Raw genomic sequence first — 19,230 nt, 5'->3', positions numbered from 1 at the left:
AGTTTGCTTTTTGTGGATGTTTTCTTTGGTTTTTTTCTTTTTTAATAAAAGGATCTTAAAAAAAAAGAGTACAGGACATACAAGAAATTTATCGATTCCTATAAGCCTACACTTAAAAAAAAAAAAAGAAAAAAAAAACAAGAAAAGGGAGGTACAAATTTGACAAATATGAATACATATCTAAAACTGACTTTGATGAAAAGTGTAATTATACCAAAATGGATTAAAAATGAAGGTACTATAAGAATAATAAAAAACAGTCATAATAAAAATCATAAATATTTGTTATTACCTGAAACCGTAGTTACATGTCAAAGAACTAAAGGAAAACAGAGAAAGAGGACAAAGTTGACATTCCTGCTACTCTACTCTTTCAGATAGTTTCTATCAAGTGCCTGAAGATGTGATCAAGGAGGGAGTATCTAGACAAGCTCTGATTTTCCTTTCTTTCAAACTTGTCAATTTTTCTCACAAAGAAAATCTTAATCATGAAAAAATGTTAGGGCTATAAGTTAGCTTTCTGAGTATTTCTGCATCGTGATGAAAAATAAGGTTGCAAAATATTTGCAAGGGATTTTTGCCACTGCTCATTCCTCCCCTTCCCCCAATTGAATGCAAACATTTTGAAATATACCTATCTTTTCAAAAAACTCAAAATACTAATTTCACAAGGCTGTGAAAGCAGTTGCATGAAGAGATGGAATAGGATTGCAAAATAAATGTCCATGTAAAAAAAGTTGAGGAATGTCTTTCCTCTCTCAACCACATCATTAACTCATGGGATGGTCAACAAGAACACAGGCTGCAAGACAGAGCAACTGAGAATCACAGAATCAATGAGGTTGGAAAAGACCTCTAAGATCACCAAGTCCAACCTATGACTTAATATCACAATGTCAACTAGACCTTGGCACTAAGTGCCATGTCCAGTCTTCAACATCTCCAGGGACAGAGACTCCACCACCTCCCCAGGCAGCCCATTCCAATATCTTATCACCTTTCATGTGAAGATGTTCTTCCTAATGACCAACCTAAACCTCCCCTAGCACAGCATAAGACTATGTCCTCTCATCCTGTCACTAGTTGCCTGCAAAAAGAGGTTGACCCCCACCTGGCTACAACCTCCTTTCAGGGAGTTGTAGAGAGTGATGAGGTCCCCCCTGAGCCTCCTCTTCTCCAGGCTAAACAACCCCAGCTCCCTCAGCCATTCCTCATAAGACTTGTGCTCCAGACCCTTCACCATCTTCATTGCCCTTCTCTGGACACACTCCAGCATCTCAATGTCCTTCCTGAATTGAGGGGCCCAGAACTAGACACAGTACTCAAGATGTGGCCTCACCAGTGCTGAGTACAGGGGAAGAATCACTTCCCTAGTCTTGCTGGCCACACTGTTCCTGATACAACTGATACAGGCCAGGATACCATTGGCCTTCTTGGCTACCTGGGCACACTGCTGGCTCATGTTCCACCACTGGTGACCAGCATCTCCAGGTCCTTTTCCACTGGGCCACTTTCCAAATACTCTTCCCCAAGCCTGTAGCACTGCAGGGGGTTCTTTTGGCCAAACTGCAGGACCCAGCACTTGGCCTTGTTGAATCTCATACCATTGGTCTCAGCCTGCTGATCCAGCCTGTCCAGGTCTCTCTGCAGAGCCTTCCTACCATCCAGCAGATCGACACTCCCACCCAACCCAGTGTTGTCCATGAGTTTGCTAATGGTAGACTCCATCTCCTAATCCAGATGATCAATGAAGATATTATACAGGACTGGGACCAACACTGATCCCTGGAGGACACCTGGATGCAGCACTGTTCACCACCACTCTGGGCCTGGCCATCAGCCAGTTCCTAACCCAGCAGAGAGTGCCCCTGTCCAAGCCATGGGCTGCCAGCTTTTCCAGGAGAATGCTATGGGAGACAGTGTCAAAGGCTTTGCTGAAGTCCAGGTAGACTAAATCCACAGCCTTCCCTACATCCACTAGGCGGGCCACCTGATCATAAAAGGAGATCAGGTTGCTCAGGCAGGACCTGCCCTTCCTAAACCCATGCTGGCTGGATCTGATCCCTTGGTTGTCCTATATCTGCCATGTGATCACACTCAAGATGATCTGCTCCATAACCTTGCTAGGCACCGAGGTCAGGCTGACAGGTCTGTAGTTCCCCAAATCCTCCTTCCAGCCCTTCTTTTGGATGGGTGTCATATTGGCCAACCTCCAGTCACCTAGGATCTCCCCAATTAGCCAGGACCAACGATAAATGATGATGGGCAGCTTAGTGAGCTCTTCTGCCAGCTCTGTCATCACCCTAGGATGGGTCCCATAGACTTGTGAGCATTTAAGTGGCTTAGCAGATCATTAACTGCTTCCTCTTGGATTACAGGGGGTCCATTCTGCTCCCTGTCTACCAGCTCAGGAGGCCGGTTGCCCGGAGGATAACTGGTCTTACTGTCAAAGACCAAGCTCTGTTGTTCTTAGCATTTGTAACGTCAAATAGAGTACAACACTGAATTTAGACTGTTCAGAAGAATGTATTCTAGAAAAAAGGAAGACAGGTATAAAGAGAAGTTCAGGAGGAATGAAGCTCACAGAAAGATATAATCTGGGTTGTTCAACTCACAGATTACTAAAGAGCGCAGTGAAATTGCTGTAAAATGGAACAGTCTGAACAGGTCAGACCAAGGATATGCCAGAAACAGGGTAACTTCTGCTGATATTTTTAAGCAAGCAGATACATGAAATAACATCATTGACATAACTTTCTATATTGTATCAGGATTATACAACAGTTGAGGTTGGAATGGAGATCGCCTCCTCCAAGTCTCCTGCTCAAAGCAGGGTCAACTACAGAAGGTTACTTGGTGCATTATCCAAGACATATTTGTAATATTTTTAAGCATGGAGACTACACAACCTCTCTGGGTAACCCATTTCAGTGGTTCACAATATCCCCGCTGCCCTCAAACACACACCCCACCTTACTGCAAAAGCTTTTTGCCTTATGTTTAACTTCCTGTGATTCACAGATTTACAAATTTTGCCAGTTGCCTGTTGTTCTTTTCCCTGGGCACTACCTCTGCAACACTCCAGTCATATGAACTACCCTACCATGTTTTTGTGATACCAGTGAGATCACAGCCCTAGTACTGCACACACCTCAAGTCCTCCTCTGTTCCCCACACTGCATATGTTAGTGTGCAAGCACTCCAGCAAAGTTGTGCTGACGTTCCAGAAAAAGTATGAGAATTTTCCATATAAGGTTTCCTCTTCACATTCCTCATTTCTGTGCACACAGTTGGATGGACTCCCTTCTGCCCTGTTCTGCTGGTTTCAAGGTATCTCTTGCCCACATCACCCTGCATCTTTTGCTTACTAACCTAGTCAGTCACTTGTTCACTTAGTTGTGGGGCTCAATCCTCCCTGTTGCTCCTAGTTTAAAGGCATCCTCTATCCATGTATTCAAGATACACAATATAAACCTAGTACTGACAAAGTCAAATAAGTATTTGTATTCTAGAGCCTATTAATAACAATAAAATCCAGTTCTGTCAGCACTAGTTATTATTTCCATACTATGAATTCAATAACATGTCAAATACAGTTTTTTAGTAGAGTGTATCTTCAACGCGGAAAAAAGCTTTGGTCCTTTCTGAAAATGCATCTATTGTGAATTTGTGTTTGTTTCACAAATCTTGGGGGTGGGAAGGAAAATTAAGAGACAAGAAGATGGTGGTTAAGAACGGATACATTTGGGCAACCATTTATGGCTTCATATGGTCATATGCCAGCACCTGATACTCAGAACTGTTCAGCTAAGGAACTCAGTTTCTCTGCACCTACAGTGGAATTTCCAATGGCAAAAAATGGGGAGGGTGGGAGAAAGAAAATAAAAAAGGGCAAAAAAAAAAAGCAGCAGATCATTTCAATTCTTCTCCAAACCTATCTGTAAGGTAAAATTTACCCTGGAACGAGTGATTGTGGAGTTGGTGTTGGCCCATTTAGGGCATATAGGCTGATGCTGCTGATCCCACTGCTCCCCATGCTGCAGGAACTCTGGACAGACTGAGCACTGCGGTCTTGGTAATTCAGTGGAAGGGTCTGAGGCCTGGCATAGTAATAAGGGGTTGAGTGAGCATCTCGTGGCAATGCTTGAGCAAAAAGCGTGGCATAACTTGACACCTGAAAAGGATTTGAAAAGGGAGGAATAAGAAAAAAGAAAAATTAAAAAAAAAAAGATGTGGGAGTTGCTTTAAGTCACATCTTTAGTTAACAGAATGCAATATCTAGAACACAAGAAATATCTGAAGATCACATTTATGCAAAGAAAAGTTTGCTGACACAATTATAATGACAAAAAAGTCCCTTATGGTAAGCTAAAGTACTTTTAGCAACATAGCTTCTTTTTGCCTGCAAATTGTCATTAGCAATAGCTGTAAAAAGCACTTTGGTGCAAGCAGAGCTGCAACTGAAGGAGAAATTTGGCTTTCCCTATTCCATTTAAAACTCATTAGCACATGAGCAGACATTACACCACCAACCAAAAGCAAACATAAAAACCACCCATCTAATATAGCCACAACTTCAGCTACAAATGTTGGACAACTCCAACTTTTACATGTACTCAGTGTAAGAAAATTACACTAAATATTGCAGACACTTAAGTCAAGTGTGTTCTTCCTTTCAGCCTCACACACAACTCCCACAAACACAACCTGATGTGTTGGTTAAGTCTGGATAATGATTCTTAATGACATCTAAAATAAGTGACACGCATTTACTGTTTCTCAGAAGTAACAAAGGTCTACCTTATTAGACTGTTTACGTGGATCTTCACTAAGGCTAAGCAGGAGGTAGAGTATTGACCACTTGTTTTTCAAAACGCCCTTTAAAAAGATGAAGACAAACAGAAATGAGTTTAACTCTTGATAATAATAGATTTTTTTAATTATGCAGTCTCATATATGTACATATAAATAAATTTTCCTGATAAATAAGACAAACACATTTTGAATAAATTGAGAATGTGCAGTGCAGCCTCTATATTGCTAATTTTATGATTTTTTTCCACTGTGTTCAAATCATGAACTCTCACCTGCTCTGAGATCAGCAAGTAAGCTCAATTTAAAATTTATGGCTACTAAGAATGAGGTTTATACAGAGTTGAACTTTTACCAGCATTCCCACATACTCTCACCATTTAAAACATCTCAGGTGTGGATGTTAACGTAACCTCAGTGTGAAGAAGGAATACTCATGGTAAAACTTTAAGCAAGGAACTGTCTTTTCTCCATTTTCCCATTCATTCTCCTTTACAAGGAGGCTTCGAAAGCAAGAGGTTCAATTTTTATTACTTTAAATGCCATCGTAGTATTATCCTGTTAAACTCAGGTTTTCTATACACTAACATCTTTTGTCAGAATATCATCATACAGTATTCTTTGATTAACACTGGTGTTGGAACAATCAAAGTCAACAAACCCTTAACTTTCAACATTACAGACTTGGAGCACTTAAAAATTCAGAAGCATGAGAACCCTAGATTATTAAGATCAGTATACTGCAAGGGATTTCTGTAAAATAAACCATGAGAAAATTCATCAGTTTTACATATCAAATGAATACTTCTATTTTTACAGAGTTCCTTTCTTCATATGAAGTACCCTTTCACATAACTGGACTCAAATACTAAAAATGTATCCTTTATTCTCTTCCAATTTACAATTAAATAGAAAAAAAAAAAAGAACTTGTAAACTTTTTCACAAAAACTACAAAATAATTAGGGTTGGAAGGCATCACTGAAGATTGTCTAGTCCAATCCCTCTGCTCAAAGCAGGGTTCTCTACAGCAGGTTGCCTGCGACTGTGTCCACTCAGTTTTTGACTGTCTCCAAGGATGGAGACACCACAACTTTCCTGGGCAAGCTGTTCCAGTATTCTGGAAATAACCTTTCAGAAAAAAATATTGTTCATGACCTGAGCACTCTCCAAAACAACTCTAACATCAGACAGATGCATATGTGTGCTTTCAGTTTTTTACTCTTTACACATTTCTTACACTACCTGTGAACCAAGTTTTCTGTAGAGTTCTGAAAACAAAGCAGCATCTGCTTCCCTTCTTTGTCGCACTACTATTAAAGAAAAAAAAACCATAGATTTAAAATCTGAAAGAAGTACAATAGTTATTTCTAACATTACATATTTGTGGTAAATTAGAAAGTCTACCCCAGAAAGCTTAGTGATGATGAACACCTTCATTCTATTTCTCAAACATTTTGCCTGTTTTCATGTTATCTGCATTCCAGTCCTGGAAATTCTTGCATCAGAAGTGATTCAATGTAAGTACCTGTTTTTCTTAGAGCAATCAAAATATACACCTTCTAAGTAAGTGCTCTTTTAAAGTCTAGTCTGCCATACAGTAGGTTTAGGGACTTAAGTAGGTTTACGGAATTAAGGGACATAATCGAAAGCATATATGTGTTAAAGAATGCTATAAAAACTATGTGTAATTGCTCACAAAACTAAGTGTGATTGTGTCTATTTTAGGCAATAAAAGCAGGAAAAAAAATTAGTAATGCTACTCACTTCAAGTCAAGCAGAATTCCAAGGTCATGCAACTCATATTACAAAAAATAACAGTCTCAATCAATGCCAGTTACATAACACAAGTATTTTCTCAGGGGAAAAACATCTTCAAACTAATATTTCTTCAGAAAATCTACTTTCGTCAGAAGAGCCTTGTTAAGAAAAACAAGGAGATAAAAACATCTGAAGAAACTTCAGCGATAAGAAGAATAGCTGTTAAATGTTAGACGTTAATTAGCATCAAAGGCCACTGCTACGTACACTTTGCCAGCTAAGTAATTTCCTGTATGGTATTTCCAAAATAAATGTAAAGTTAGAAGGATATATCTAGTCTCTCGTTACATGACCACTTCCATCAGCCTACAAGCTGAAGCTGGGGAGAAGGAAGATGAGGGAGATAGCCCTCTTCAAAACTCCTGGCAGTAGGCCCAAAGAATATGTGCTGTGCTGTCTAGAATTAACCAAAGCATGTAGAAACTCATCATGCAGAAACTGTATATTGCAGATTCCAGTGTTTCAGAGTTGTAGCTAGAGGAATTCTGATGGTCTTATTTGCCTATCAGCAAGTCACAGAAGCTCTGTGTTTGCAAAAACTACACATGGACCTTAAAACAGTTACCATCACTGACGTCAGTTACCCTAATTCAATTCAATATCCCTGACTGAATATTCAAAGCCCAAATATGAAGCTTTAAATTAATTAGCAGACTTCAAGTAATTGTTTCTGGACATGCTACTGTATAGCAGACAATCTGCTGAAAGCAGTATTTGTCTTTTCAAGAAGAATGCATCACATGCCCTTTGGATTCACAGTCTGACACTTGACTTGGAGCAGCACAGAGCACAAAGGAATGGAACCACAACATAGCTTATGAAATCATAGTCTAATATTTTGGTTTTGAGAAGGTGGTTGCAGAAAACTTACAGAGAAACTGAAGTCAAGAAATATCAGGTAAGTCACAACCAATTCCATCAAATCCCAAGATACTCATTCAGCAAGTTTCACACAGGTGTTCATGAAGTTAATTGTGTCAACATGTAATATTTCTAAAGTGCACATCTCAAAAATATAAAAAACTATTAATTCATAAATTCTGAGTACTATTGAAGTGAAAGGAGTGCAATATTAATTGTTTTTTATTTTCATAGTGGGTGAGATACAAAGTAAATGGCAAGGAAAGTCTAAGCTGAGCATTCAGAAAAATCTAAGCTGTAAATACAAATAGCCACCCAGGAACATTCACTAGAGTATTACTGGCATTTGCATGACATTTTCAGGAGGTAAGCATTGATGACAGATTAGATGACTATCTGTGAGGCAGAGCTGTCACATTTTCAGAGAAATAAACTGATCAAATGACTTCATGAAGAACTTTCTATTTCTAAGAAAGGAACAAAGATGCACTTACGTTCTTTCTTGATTTTCTCCGCTACAAGAAATTCATCACGCTCAACGGTGGGAGCAAAATTGCTTCCAATAACTCTCACTGCATACTGAAACTGCTGGGCTGCATCAGCTGAAAGAAAAAACGAAAACTCTTTCTGTTAAGCAGAATGATGAAGTTTTAATAAAACTAATAAAGAAGTTAAAACATGAGATTACATTGCTGTGTCTGAATCCAGCATAAACGTACCTCGCTTAGATGTGATAATGTTATACCATAATTCTTAGACACGCTTCTAACCAGGTGGCAGTAAAACCCAGTTTACCATAGTATCAATGCTATACTTCAAACACAACTAAGTGTACACACTCCACAAAACAACTGCACTGAAATTTGTGAAAAGTCTTTCCTACTCCATGCTGATGGAAGAGACACTTCGGCCTACCCAATTTTTTAGAGAGCATTTGCATACTTGAGCTGGCTCTGCCCATCCACATAGACAGTAACGCTGTGAGACTTGACACAGAGTCAAACAATTCAGTTTACACACAAGAGGAATACAGAAGTGTTCACCAGGCACACTCTTATCCCAAGTAGCAAAACTGGATTATCCTACCTGTGGATCTTCACTCAGATAGCCACAACAGTGCTTTTACCAGATTGCATCTTATTTTTAGGTTTGGTTTCATTTATAAAACAATTTGCACTGTTTCACCCTTAGGTTCAAAGCCCACTCAAGAGATATCAGCATCACATCCCAATGCATAATGTGGACACTAATGCAGAGGTCACAACTTAGTGACCTCCCTCCACTGCTCCTTCCTCATGCAATAATTCTGTTTTTAATATCATTGCTTAGCAGTACAGTTTAACTGCAAGTATCTTTCTTTCCAGGAAGATTAACACTTTGGTAACACAAAGATAGGGCCAGCTCAGTATTATTGTCTTCACAGCATAGTCATGCTCCCATTTATTGACCTGAAAAAGCAAACAAGCAAATAATCCTACAGACATGTCAAATGCCCTTACAAAATGTCAAATACATTTCTACTCCTTATACTGAAGCAACTGTAATAACACGAGGGGGAAAAGTACATAAGAAAATATAGAAGTGAGTTTGTCAGCTACCAGAATCCTTTCACTTCAGAGAAAAAAAAAAAAAAGCCCAAACAAAACAAAACAAAAAAACTAAGCAATTCTGCATATTGTCTGTTCTGTATATAACAATTATGTGTGCAAGTGCATCAGATCCTCACGTGTTATTTAGTCTGTTAAGTAGTGAACTTCCAGAGAAAATCACAGAGTAACATAGCAATGGTTCAGCCAAGGAAAAAGCAAGGATGCTGGCCAAGACAAATATGCACTAAAGGAACAGAAAAATTAAATAAGGTAAAGGACCACTAGAAGCAGAAATACTTCAAGTGTTTATCATCTCTAAAATTCACTAATATTTACAATTTAAAAAAGTCACCTGGGAAATACTAGGAGTCAATTATTGACTAAACACATTAAAATCTCCAGAAATTTATGGAAAGAAGAAATTTGAAATCACGATGTGCTAGATTGTTTTTGAATGCCCCACATTCATTTTGAATGTCTATTTTTTACTGTCTTGTAATATGTCACCCACTGGTCCTACTCTGCTAGAACACATCTGTAGAACAGCTAACATTAACCAGTTCATACAAAGCAACACCTAACACAATCAGATAAACAGTCTGCTCAGACAAAATCTTTAACATTTAACAGTATTTGGCAATATCGGCCTATAGAAGAAGCAAGAGTATTGTTTCTACTGTTAGAAAAGAAAATGCCAACATTCAGACTACATATCTCTACAACTTAAATGCCTCCCAGAAACAACAGTTCTACTGTTAGACCAAGCAACATTTCAATTGCAATAAGGACTTGAAAATACAATATAAAAATTTAAGAGTCAAGCTACTGATGAACCAGGTGTGAAGAGTTAAGTATGAGGAATTATTTCTGCTCAATTCTTAAGTTTAATGCATGTCATTACAGAACTCGAGATTTAAAAAAGTATTCTGCATGGTCAACTAAAGTCAGACACTTTAGTCAGATAACTAAAGTTATCTCAAACAACAAATGTTCCATTAATTCCTCAACTGTGTACCTAGCAGCAGATCGGCAAGGGGAAAGTGTTTCCTGTAATGGAGAAGTTTTAAGAAAGATACATAAACTTCCGTAACAACCTTCTATTTCAATACCAACCATAGGAAGACTAGTTAAAGCACTGAAACTTAGTATTTTCCATACTGCCCTAACAAGGCATCTGAGAAGGATGTCTAGTTGAAGGATTACAACTCCATCCAACAAATCCTGATTTTTAAACCTGTCACACTACTGGTGAGCATGGAACAAGTTATCTGCTCTTTACACATACAGATTTGCACTGGCAATTCAACAGCTTCATAGCAAGACTGGTTTCCTATTACATTTAATTCAGATTTTCATGTTTTATTCATATCAAGTCCAGTTTCTCTTTTAAAAAAAAAATTCTTTGCTGTGTTTCCTCAGTAGTTATGAAACTATAAAATAAACTTCAGTACCTAAAGTGATTAAACACAACTTAATATGGATATCTGCCAGTACAATAGCTCACATAGCTTGTAACTGATAGGCACATTTAGTTACTTCTCTCCTGAAAGAACAATCATTATAACAGCAGATGGACTTAAAATACACAGCCATCTATTTGAACATCCTTCATCCAAAAATTATCACAGCATGACTCTGTCATGTAACAGGAAGCTCAATATACCGGATGCACAAAATGGATGCAACTGTTTGTGGGGTAAAGGGGGGAAAACAACATTGACCATGACTTGTTTTCCTGAGGTCGGATCAGAGCAGTGAATGCAGATAAGACAGCCACTTCTCCTCAGGCTATATCCCTTAAGTAATACACACACAACTAATGATACTGATAAGCAGCCACAGAGCTGAACAGAGAACTTTCACTTGTGAATCACAAGAAAAAAAACAATAGTTTTTTTACAACCCTCTCCTTTAAGCAAAGCAATCTAACAATCCTTCAGAGATCGACACTCCACACAGCCATTCAAACTTTCCTATGCACAGCACAGTATTAGAAGTGAACTATTTCAAAAGGCAGATAACAGTATTTTAAAGTTGCAGAAAGTACAAGTGTAGCATATGAAAAAAATATAGAAGCAATGCACAGAAACAATTTGGTTGTAAAGAAATCAAGGAGAAAAAGAACAAAAGATAAAACTTAAAAGTTCAAGACATGAACAGAAAATCAGCCAATTCCAAGAAGCCAGTATTTCAGAGGAAATACTTCTTGCTGAAATTCAGCAAGACTTTTGCTATAAAGAAGCTTCTAATTACTTATAATTTTAGGAAGTGAACTGAAATTCACTTCACGCTCTTATACATTTCTTTAAACAAGGTTTGTTATAGTCAACTGAAGTTTCCAGAAGGGGGTGGGAGTGAACTCCTGAAAAAACTAAGTAGTAATTGAAACTGTTTTTGCAAACATTAATGTATCATGATTGCAAGAAACTTTGTTTCCTGGAAAGACAACATTTCATTATTTTAATGTCTGTAGAAATAATTTCTAAACTATAGGACCATTCTAAAGAAAGCTTAGCTAAACTAAACTTTCTTTCTTGAAAGACTGCAAACTCTCTCGACTCTTTTTCCAATTAGCTGTATGTCATCCCAGACAACAGTTTTGCTTAAATGCAGATGCAAAATTATTGTAAAACAATTACACTCTAAACTGTATTTAGTGGTGTAGGGGTGGCACTGACTGGCTATCAACTGTTGCTGCAACCTACTCTGATACAGATGCTGCCAAAACAACATGCTGAAGGAAAAAACCCTACAAATTTTCTTTCCTGTAACAAAGTGTTTGCCAAATGCCTGAAGTGTTATTGTTGCAAAACTAAGCTTGGAAGAAAAGCTGTAAAACTCTTCACCTCCTCACATACACCATGAGCAAATATTGTGTTTGTCAGGACAGTAATGCTGCTGTATCTCCTCTGTTTTACCTATATGAGAAGTTCTACATCACTATGAAGTATTATCTGGGGAAAAACACAATTGCATTTAACATGTCATATACTGATAAACTAAAATACTTGTCTCAAATGCCATTAGTGTTCCTATTTTGTTATTGACGAGAATTTACACACATTGTAAGCAGAACTGATTGTTCCTGTAGAAAACACTGGGTTTGAAAAGTGCAATTTTAGGACCAGCTCAGTTATGACATGCAAGGTGCAGCACCTGGGTTGAGGCAATCCCAGACATGAGTATAGACTGGCAGAACTCATTGAGAGCAGCCCTCCAAAGAAAGACTTGAAAGTTCTCATGGATGAAAAGCTGGACATGAGCCAGTAATGTGTGTTCACAGCTGCAAAGGCCCAAACACATCCTGTGCTGCATCAAAGGCAGCATGGCCAGCAGGTCAAGAGAGGTGGTTCTGCCCCTCTACTCTGCTCTTGTGAGACTCCAACCTGGAGTCCTGCATCCAGCTCTGGGGTGCCCCACACAAGAATGGACCTGTCAGAGCAGGTCCAGAGAGGAGGGCCACAAAGAAGATCAGAGGGATGGAGCACCTCTCCTACGAAGATAAGCTGAGAGAGCTGGGGTAGTACGGTTGGAGAAGAAAAGGCTCCATGCAGAGACCTTTCAGTATTTAAAGGGGGTTATAAAAAAAGAGGTAAACCAACTTTCCACACAAGTAGTAATAGGACAAAGGGGAACGATTTTAAACTAAAAGAGGACACATTTAGATGAGATGCTAGGACGAAACTCCTTACTGTGAGGGTGATGAGACACTGCAACACACTGCCCAGAGAAGTTGTGGATGTCCCATCCTGGAAGTGTTCAAGGCCAGGTTGGATGGGGTTTTGAGCAACTTGGTCTAGTGGAAGGTGTCCCATCCCAAGGCAGAGGAATTGGAAATGGATGACCTTTAATGTACCTTCCAAGCGAAGCCTTTCTGTGATTCTGTGAAGTATTCCTGAAAAAAAATTAATTTTGCATGTCTTCTGATTTAGTCAACTATCTTAAACTTCTCTTTTGTTTATGCAAGTTTTTAGTTGAAGTATTTTAAGTTTATTGCTAATTAACTGTTTTCCTAGTCTAGAAACTCCTTTCCCACAAAGGAAAAAGACTCAAAAAATGACCAAACCACAAAATAAAGCCCAAGCTGCACACACTCCCATGTCTTTCCTTACTTAGAAGTTGTCCATAAACTTTGAAGCACAGCACAGAAAACATAACTATTCTTTAATTCTGTTAATATTGCTGGCTCTTGCTGCATTGTCAGTAAACAGATTTATTTGAAGAACGTTCCACTGGACTATCAGCAACTTGGTCACACAATCTTCTCAGGACTTGCCCTCACTGTGAATTTTTGCCTACTTTATCAACTTGCATTTGCTCTGTTATTAGCATGAATAAAATGTGTTCCACATCACCTTTTGAATGAACTCTAGGCTTTCCCCAAAGTCATAAAATTTTGAACTCTGAACTGTTGGAATGGATGTTAAAAAACCCAAATCAAACAGCCATAACAAAACTACCACTGCCATTACAGAGATGAAATTAAGGCCATAGTATGGACTTCAGGTAGCAAACTGCTCTCTGAAGACTGAAATACTACATTCTGGAGCGTGCACACATCCCATAGTACTTAGGCACACAAAAATCTTTTTAGGATTCAAAACCAAATAGATTTAGCTTGAATACTTACAGCAATACCATTTGTTTCCATTGGAGGCACTAAGAGTTCTTACAGCGACAACTTTGCCTACAGTCTCTAAGATTACTAGGAGGTTTGTGAAAGACAGCTAAGAACAAGAAGTTCTTTGTCAGAAGGATTAAAATCACTGTTCAAAGAGAGGCAACCCTTTATAACTGCTGGAGCCCACAGAGGGGAGAAAAAAATTATAGAAATTTCTGCACAGGTAGGCAAGCTCTCTCTGCAAGATCAGGTTTAATTGTAAAAGTGAGGTGGGTAGCCCGGATAAACACAGGCAATTGATAATACAAAACCAGTACACTAGTTCTTAGATGCTGAGAAGACAAGAGGAAGAGAGAGGTCAGAACAGCTCTAACTGCAGGTGCAGAGGCCACCAACTACGCACAGTAGGTGACTGCAGATACATGGCACTGTGGAAAGCTTTAAGCCCTTCCTTGATAACTGGCTAAAGCACAGGAGCAAAGAGCTTTCTAACCTCCACCTTAAAAGAAAAAAAATACTGAGGTAGATAGTGCTTTTTTAAACAAAATACAGAGTTCTTCCACATAACTCAGCAGACCTTGTAATGAATTTCTCAGAGGCGAAGTTGTTTGCAAAAAAACCTCAGCAACTAGGCCTACTCAGCTGGCTGGTTCAGGAAACAAAGCAAGCCATCTACTTGGTGGGTGGCCTCAAAAAGGGGGAAGAGAGAGGATAGCTCCACCACTGAGAGCCTCTGAAGTCACATTCCATCAAAGCAGAAATTCACTTCAACATAAATCTTTAACAAGTGGAGAAGGTGGAGGCCTTCTAAGGCCGTCACAGGCAGAAGACAAAACAATCCTTGATGGAGAGTTTTCAGAGGACTTCCGGCATGGGATTGCACAATGTAGACACGGATACAGAGTAAGCCCAGGTAAGCCCTAAGTGCACTTTTATCAAACAGACATTATAGAAAAAGAACCCTTCAGCTCCTCCTGAAGCCATAGCTTCCTCACAAACATAATACCACAACAGTTCTGAGAAAGAACACAGCCAGGTAGAACAAAAATTCTGAAGTACAAACTGAGTGAACACACAGGCAGGAACAACCATTAGACCATCAAACCTCAACTCTTTTCTATTATTTACCCATTAAATTTCATCCAATTACATCAGTACCTTGTATTTCACATTCACAGCAAGCAAACTACAGAAAAGGTTAGAGACGGATGTTTTCAGCTTCTTATTATGCAAGTTTACTAAAATTTTTTCTACTAAATTTAAAGGTCTCCTAAGTATCTAAGGTTTCTTTCCCTTAAACTCTGTAGAAGAAATTGAACATCACAAATTACTTACCAAAGACTAAACTGATAATACTTGTAAAGTTTGCTTCAAAAAAGAGAATTGTGTATATATAAAGCAGCCTAACTTCACCAGTACACAAGGAGGGGAGAAGCTGCACATAGACCACCAACCACACACTAATACCTTACTTCAAACTTGTTTTGTGTTGAAAGTTAAGAGTTACAAGCCTGAATAACAGCAAGATGCTAAGTAACTTGTCTGGTGGTTTCCTTACCATGTAGGGATATATGCGTTCCCTCAACACAGAGCATGCTAGTACTAACAAAATTCCCTTATTGTCTTTATTTATTCCTCGTACCCCCACTGGTTTCCATGTCCAACCACCATACACACCTTTCACGACTGAGACTATCAAACACCTTTTGATTTATTGGCCTCTATGCACTTTAAATCAACAGCTGAGCTAACACATACTACAGTTGACTACTTCAAGAGAAGTCCTATGTTAGAAGGGTGAGGTTTCAGTGCTAAGAGTCCCTCCTAAAACAGGAATAAAGAGAAAGGAAAGGATGGGCTTCCTATCTGTCACATGCACAAAAACATGGGTGATAAATCTGACAGACAATCCTTTTTTTTTCTTTTTTTAAATTTTTACTTCAAGTTGTATGTCCCTCAAGTAGACCCTCAAGGGCTACAGGTTGCATGCAGCAACTTACTGTGATTTTGGGCAAAATTTCCCCTTTCATTAGTCACACACAAGTTAAATTAATAGAATTCCAACACACAGGAACAGGTTCAACATTTACTTTAAAAAATGACAAAAATCAGAGTTCTCTCGCATGTTTTTGCACATATTGCTTGCAAATAAAATTATTATTCCAGTCAGGAGATACTGAGATGTATAGAAACTATGGCTTGAAAAAGAAGCTTGATCCTCAGTTGCTAGAAGTGAACCACCTCTCCTCAACACTCAGACCTCAACTGACAAATAGAAGTTTCCATTTCTGTTCTCGTGCTCTTTTGTAAGTATCGCAGACGTAAATAAGATGCTACCAAGAAACAAGCTTAGATTGAGTTTAGGTTGCACTCCCTTCCAAACCTAAGAAAAAAGAGTCATGAAGAAAATTGTTTTCATGAAGAAAATAGAATTAGGCAATACAGAAATAATGTCCTCAAAAAGGCATCCACTACTCCAATAAAGCAAGACAATCTATTTTCAATTTTTTTTCCTTTGTGGAAGTAGGACTAGCACAATAATTTGAGATTTATGTTAGTAAATATTTGAAGTGTTCTTAAACAAGAACATATACCAATTGTATTAGGAAAAAAAAAATTTCCAAAGTATGTTAAAAGCAAGAAACAGCTTTAAAAGCAGAGCTATAAGAGCACCTTAGAATTATACACTGATGTGAAACCAGTTGCTAAAAGAAACATGGTTACATAAGAACACAAGAGGTATTAAACAGTTTAGAATTCACCATTGATTTGGTGGAGATAGGGGAAGAGCAGAAACTTACCACAGCCCAATAAAATCTCACATTAGGAATTGCTGTCAGTGAAATATTACAGATTCTGGAAAAGGGAAATTTATGGCCTTGCAGAAGATTTAAAAATGCAATGGAAAGGGAAAATATTTTGAAAAACAAAACACAGTAATCAAGACCTGTTGGTCATAGAATCATTTAGGTCAAAGAAGATCTTAGAGTTCAATGGATCAACAGTGTGTTTCTGTGAAGGAGTCCCTATTCACTAAGTTCAGTGAAGACAATTCTTCTTCCAAGGTTCAGATGAATCACAGAATCAGAAAATTATTTGGTCTGGAAGGGACCTTCAAAGACCATTAATCCACTTCCCCTGTCATAGGCAGGGACATCTTTCGCTACACCAGGTTGCACAAAGGCCTGCCCAACCTGGCTTTGAACTCTTCTGGGCATCCACAACTTCTCTGTGCAAGTTGTTCCAGTGTCTCACAACACTCATTGTTAAAAATTTCTTCCTTTTGTCCAATCTAAACCTACCATATAAGCCATTACCCCTTGTTTTGTCACTTTAGGCCTTGGTAAAAAGTCTATCTTCCTTATAAGCATTTCTAAGAACTGAAAGGCCACAATAAGATCTCCACAGAGCCTTTTCTTCAGGCTGAACAACCCCAACCCTCTCAGACTTTCTCTGCAGGAGAGGTGTTCCATCCCTCTGACCATTTTCATGGTCCTCCTCTGGACCTGCTCTAACAGGTCCATCTCCTCCTTGTACTGAGGACCCCAGAGCTGAACACAGGACTGCAGATGGAGTCTCACAAAAGCAGACTGGAGACAGGAGAGTCCCCTCCCTCAACCTGCTGTCCATGCTTCTTTTTAAGGAGTTTGGGATGTGTAGGATCCACACTGCCGGCTCACATCAAATTTTTCATTAATCCCCCAAGTCCTTCTCTGCAGAGCTGCTCTTGCTCCATTCATTCCCCGGTCTGTATTGACATTGGGAATTGCCTGGACCCAAGTGCAGGAGCTTGCACTTGGCTTTGTTGAACCTTGAAGTTCACATGGGCCCACTCCTCAAGTCTCTCAAGGTTTGCATGGCAACCCTTTCCTCCAGCATATCAGCTGAACTGCTCAGCTTGGTGGTGCCTGCAGATCTTCTGAGGGCATATTCAATCCCACTGTCTATGCTATTGATAAAGATACTGATCAGCATCAGTCCCAATACCTTTGAGGGACACCACTTTCTACTATCTTTGTTTTGACACTAAGACATTGACTACAACTCTTCAGATGTGGCCATCCTACTGGTTCCCCATCCATCAAACAGTTCATCCATTAAACCCCTATATTTCTAGCTCAGAGACAGGGATGGGGTGTGAGATCACGATGCGCTGTCTGCAGTAGACAGAAACAAAGTTTGAGAGACAGACAGGTATATTTGTACCTTGCTACTCACTTTCTAGATTTCTAAGATAGCAGTAATTCACACATAGGCCACATTTTAGTCATTTTGAACCTAATTCTTTACAATACATCAATGCTCAAAATTATTAGTTACTGCCATGGAAATAGCTAAAGGTAACCAGAGGGACTTATCAGAAGAGAGTGGCATGGAGGGAGAAAACACATAAGAGACTTGACAGCTACTGCTAATGAGGGAGACAGTCATCTCTCATACAAGAAAACCGACATAACAGAAGCTTTTGCATGAATTTGTCTAGTGAGCAATGTTTATAAAAACGGCAGCTTAAAAAAGAGACTCAGCAGATGCACCTCCTCCTTTCCACCCTCTGACTGCTTACTAAAAACAGTCTTTGCCTTGACTGCAAGGGAGTCAACACAGGCAAGAGATTAATTTCCTTGCTGGAGGACCACAGCAGCATCATGACACAGAGGACCTGTAGAGGACCTGGCGCACGCCAGTGCCTCCACTCCAACAGCCACCGGCGGAGGTTCCTCACCGCGCACACGAGCCCCGTTTCGCCGCACACCGCCGGGCAGGGGTGCCCTGCTCCCCGAGGAGGACAGCGCCCTGAGCAGCCGGCCAAGCGCTCCGGGGGAGGAGGAGGAGGAGGACACGAAGCCGCCGCAAGCCGCCTCTCGCCGGAGGGCGCCGGCTCACGGGGCCGCTGCCGTGCCCGGCCAGCAGCTCTGCCGCCCCCGGGGCCGGGAGGGCGCCGACTCTCCCCGCCGGGGCAGCTCCCGCCCCCGCCGGCGCGGGAATGGCGGGGGGTCTACGTTACCTTCGCTCTTGCCCAGGATGCGGCAGCAGAGGTTCTGCAGCAGAACGTTGGGGGATTTTTGGTCCGGAGTCGCCATCGCCGCGCGGGAGGCAGGAGGAGGTGCGGGGCAGAGGAAGCGGGAGGCAGGGCCGGAGGCACGGCGGGACGGCGGAGGGAAGTAGGGAGAGAGACGAGGACGCGCCGCCCGCTCGGCAGCGCAGGGACCCGGCAACACCTCCCGCTCCCGCCACCGCCTATGGCGCCATTTTAACGGGACCCGCCGAACGCCGCAGCGGCGGCCACAGCGCCCACAATGCCCCGCGCGCCCGGAGCGCTCCGCGCGGCGGTTCCGGGGCAGGCACCGCCCAGGAATGTCCCCCGAATTCCCCGGAATGGAAGCAGAACGTTCCCATTCTGCAACATCTTTCCGTTCTTGGAAAACGCCCTCTCACCTGTCCCTCAAAAACACTGATGTCACATTCCATCAAAGCACAAATTCACTTCAACATAAATGTTTAACAAGTGGAGAAGGTGGAGGCCTTCT

At 40.3% G+C, this 19,230-nt stretch overlaps 1 protein-coding gene across 3 annotated transcripts in view; it reads right to left on the bottom strand.

The window, feature by feature from the left end:
* TUBGCP3 (tubulin gamma complex associated protein 3) overlaps positions 1 to 18,956 on the bottom strand; it is a 60,225-nt gene extending 41,269 nt beyond the window's left edge. For all 3 annotated transcript variants that reach the window (XM_027675071.1, XM_027675070.1, XM_027675072.1), the window contains exons 1-5: positions 18,708 to 18,956; positions 7,987 to 8,094; positions 6,056 to 6,123; positions 4,801 to 4,878; positions 3,957 to 4,174 (exon numbers count right to left, since the gene is read on the bottom strand). In XM_027675071.1, the coding sequence (XP_027530872.1) occupies positions 3,957 to 4,174; positions 4,801 to 4,878; positions 6,056 to 6,123; positions 7,987 to 8,094; positions 18,708 to 18,783 (548 nt within the window). In that variant the 5' untranslated portion in view covers positions 18,784 to 18,956. The remainder of the gene's footprint in view (positions 1 to 3,956; positions 4,175 to 4,800; positions 4,879 to 6,055; positions 6,124 to 7,986; positions 8,095 to 18,707) is intronic.
* Positions 18,957 to 19,230: the final 274 nt, after the last annotated feature.

Source organism: Neopelma chrysocephalum, unplaced genomic scaffold (assembly GCF_003984885.1).
Source record: "Neopelma chrysocephalum unplaced genomic scaffold, ASM398488v2 Primary Assembly neopelma1_25, whole genome shotgun sequence".
NCBI classification, from domain to species: domain Eukaryota; kingdom Metazoa; phylum Chordata; class Aves; order Passeriformes; family Pipridae; genus Neopelma; species Neopelma chrysocephalum.
The sequence above is the reverse complement of the archived record's forward strand: the minus strand, read 5'-3'. Positions and strand labels throughout refer to the sequence as shown.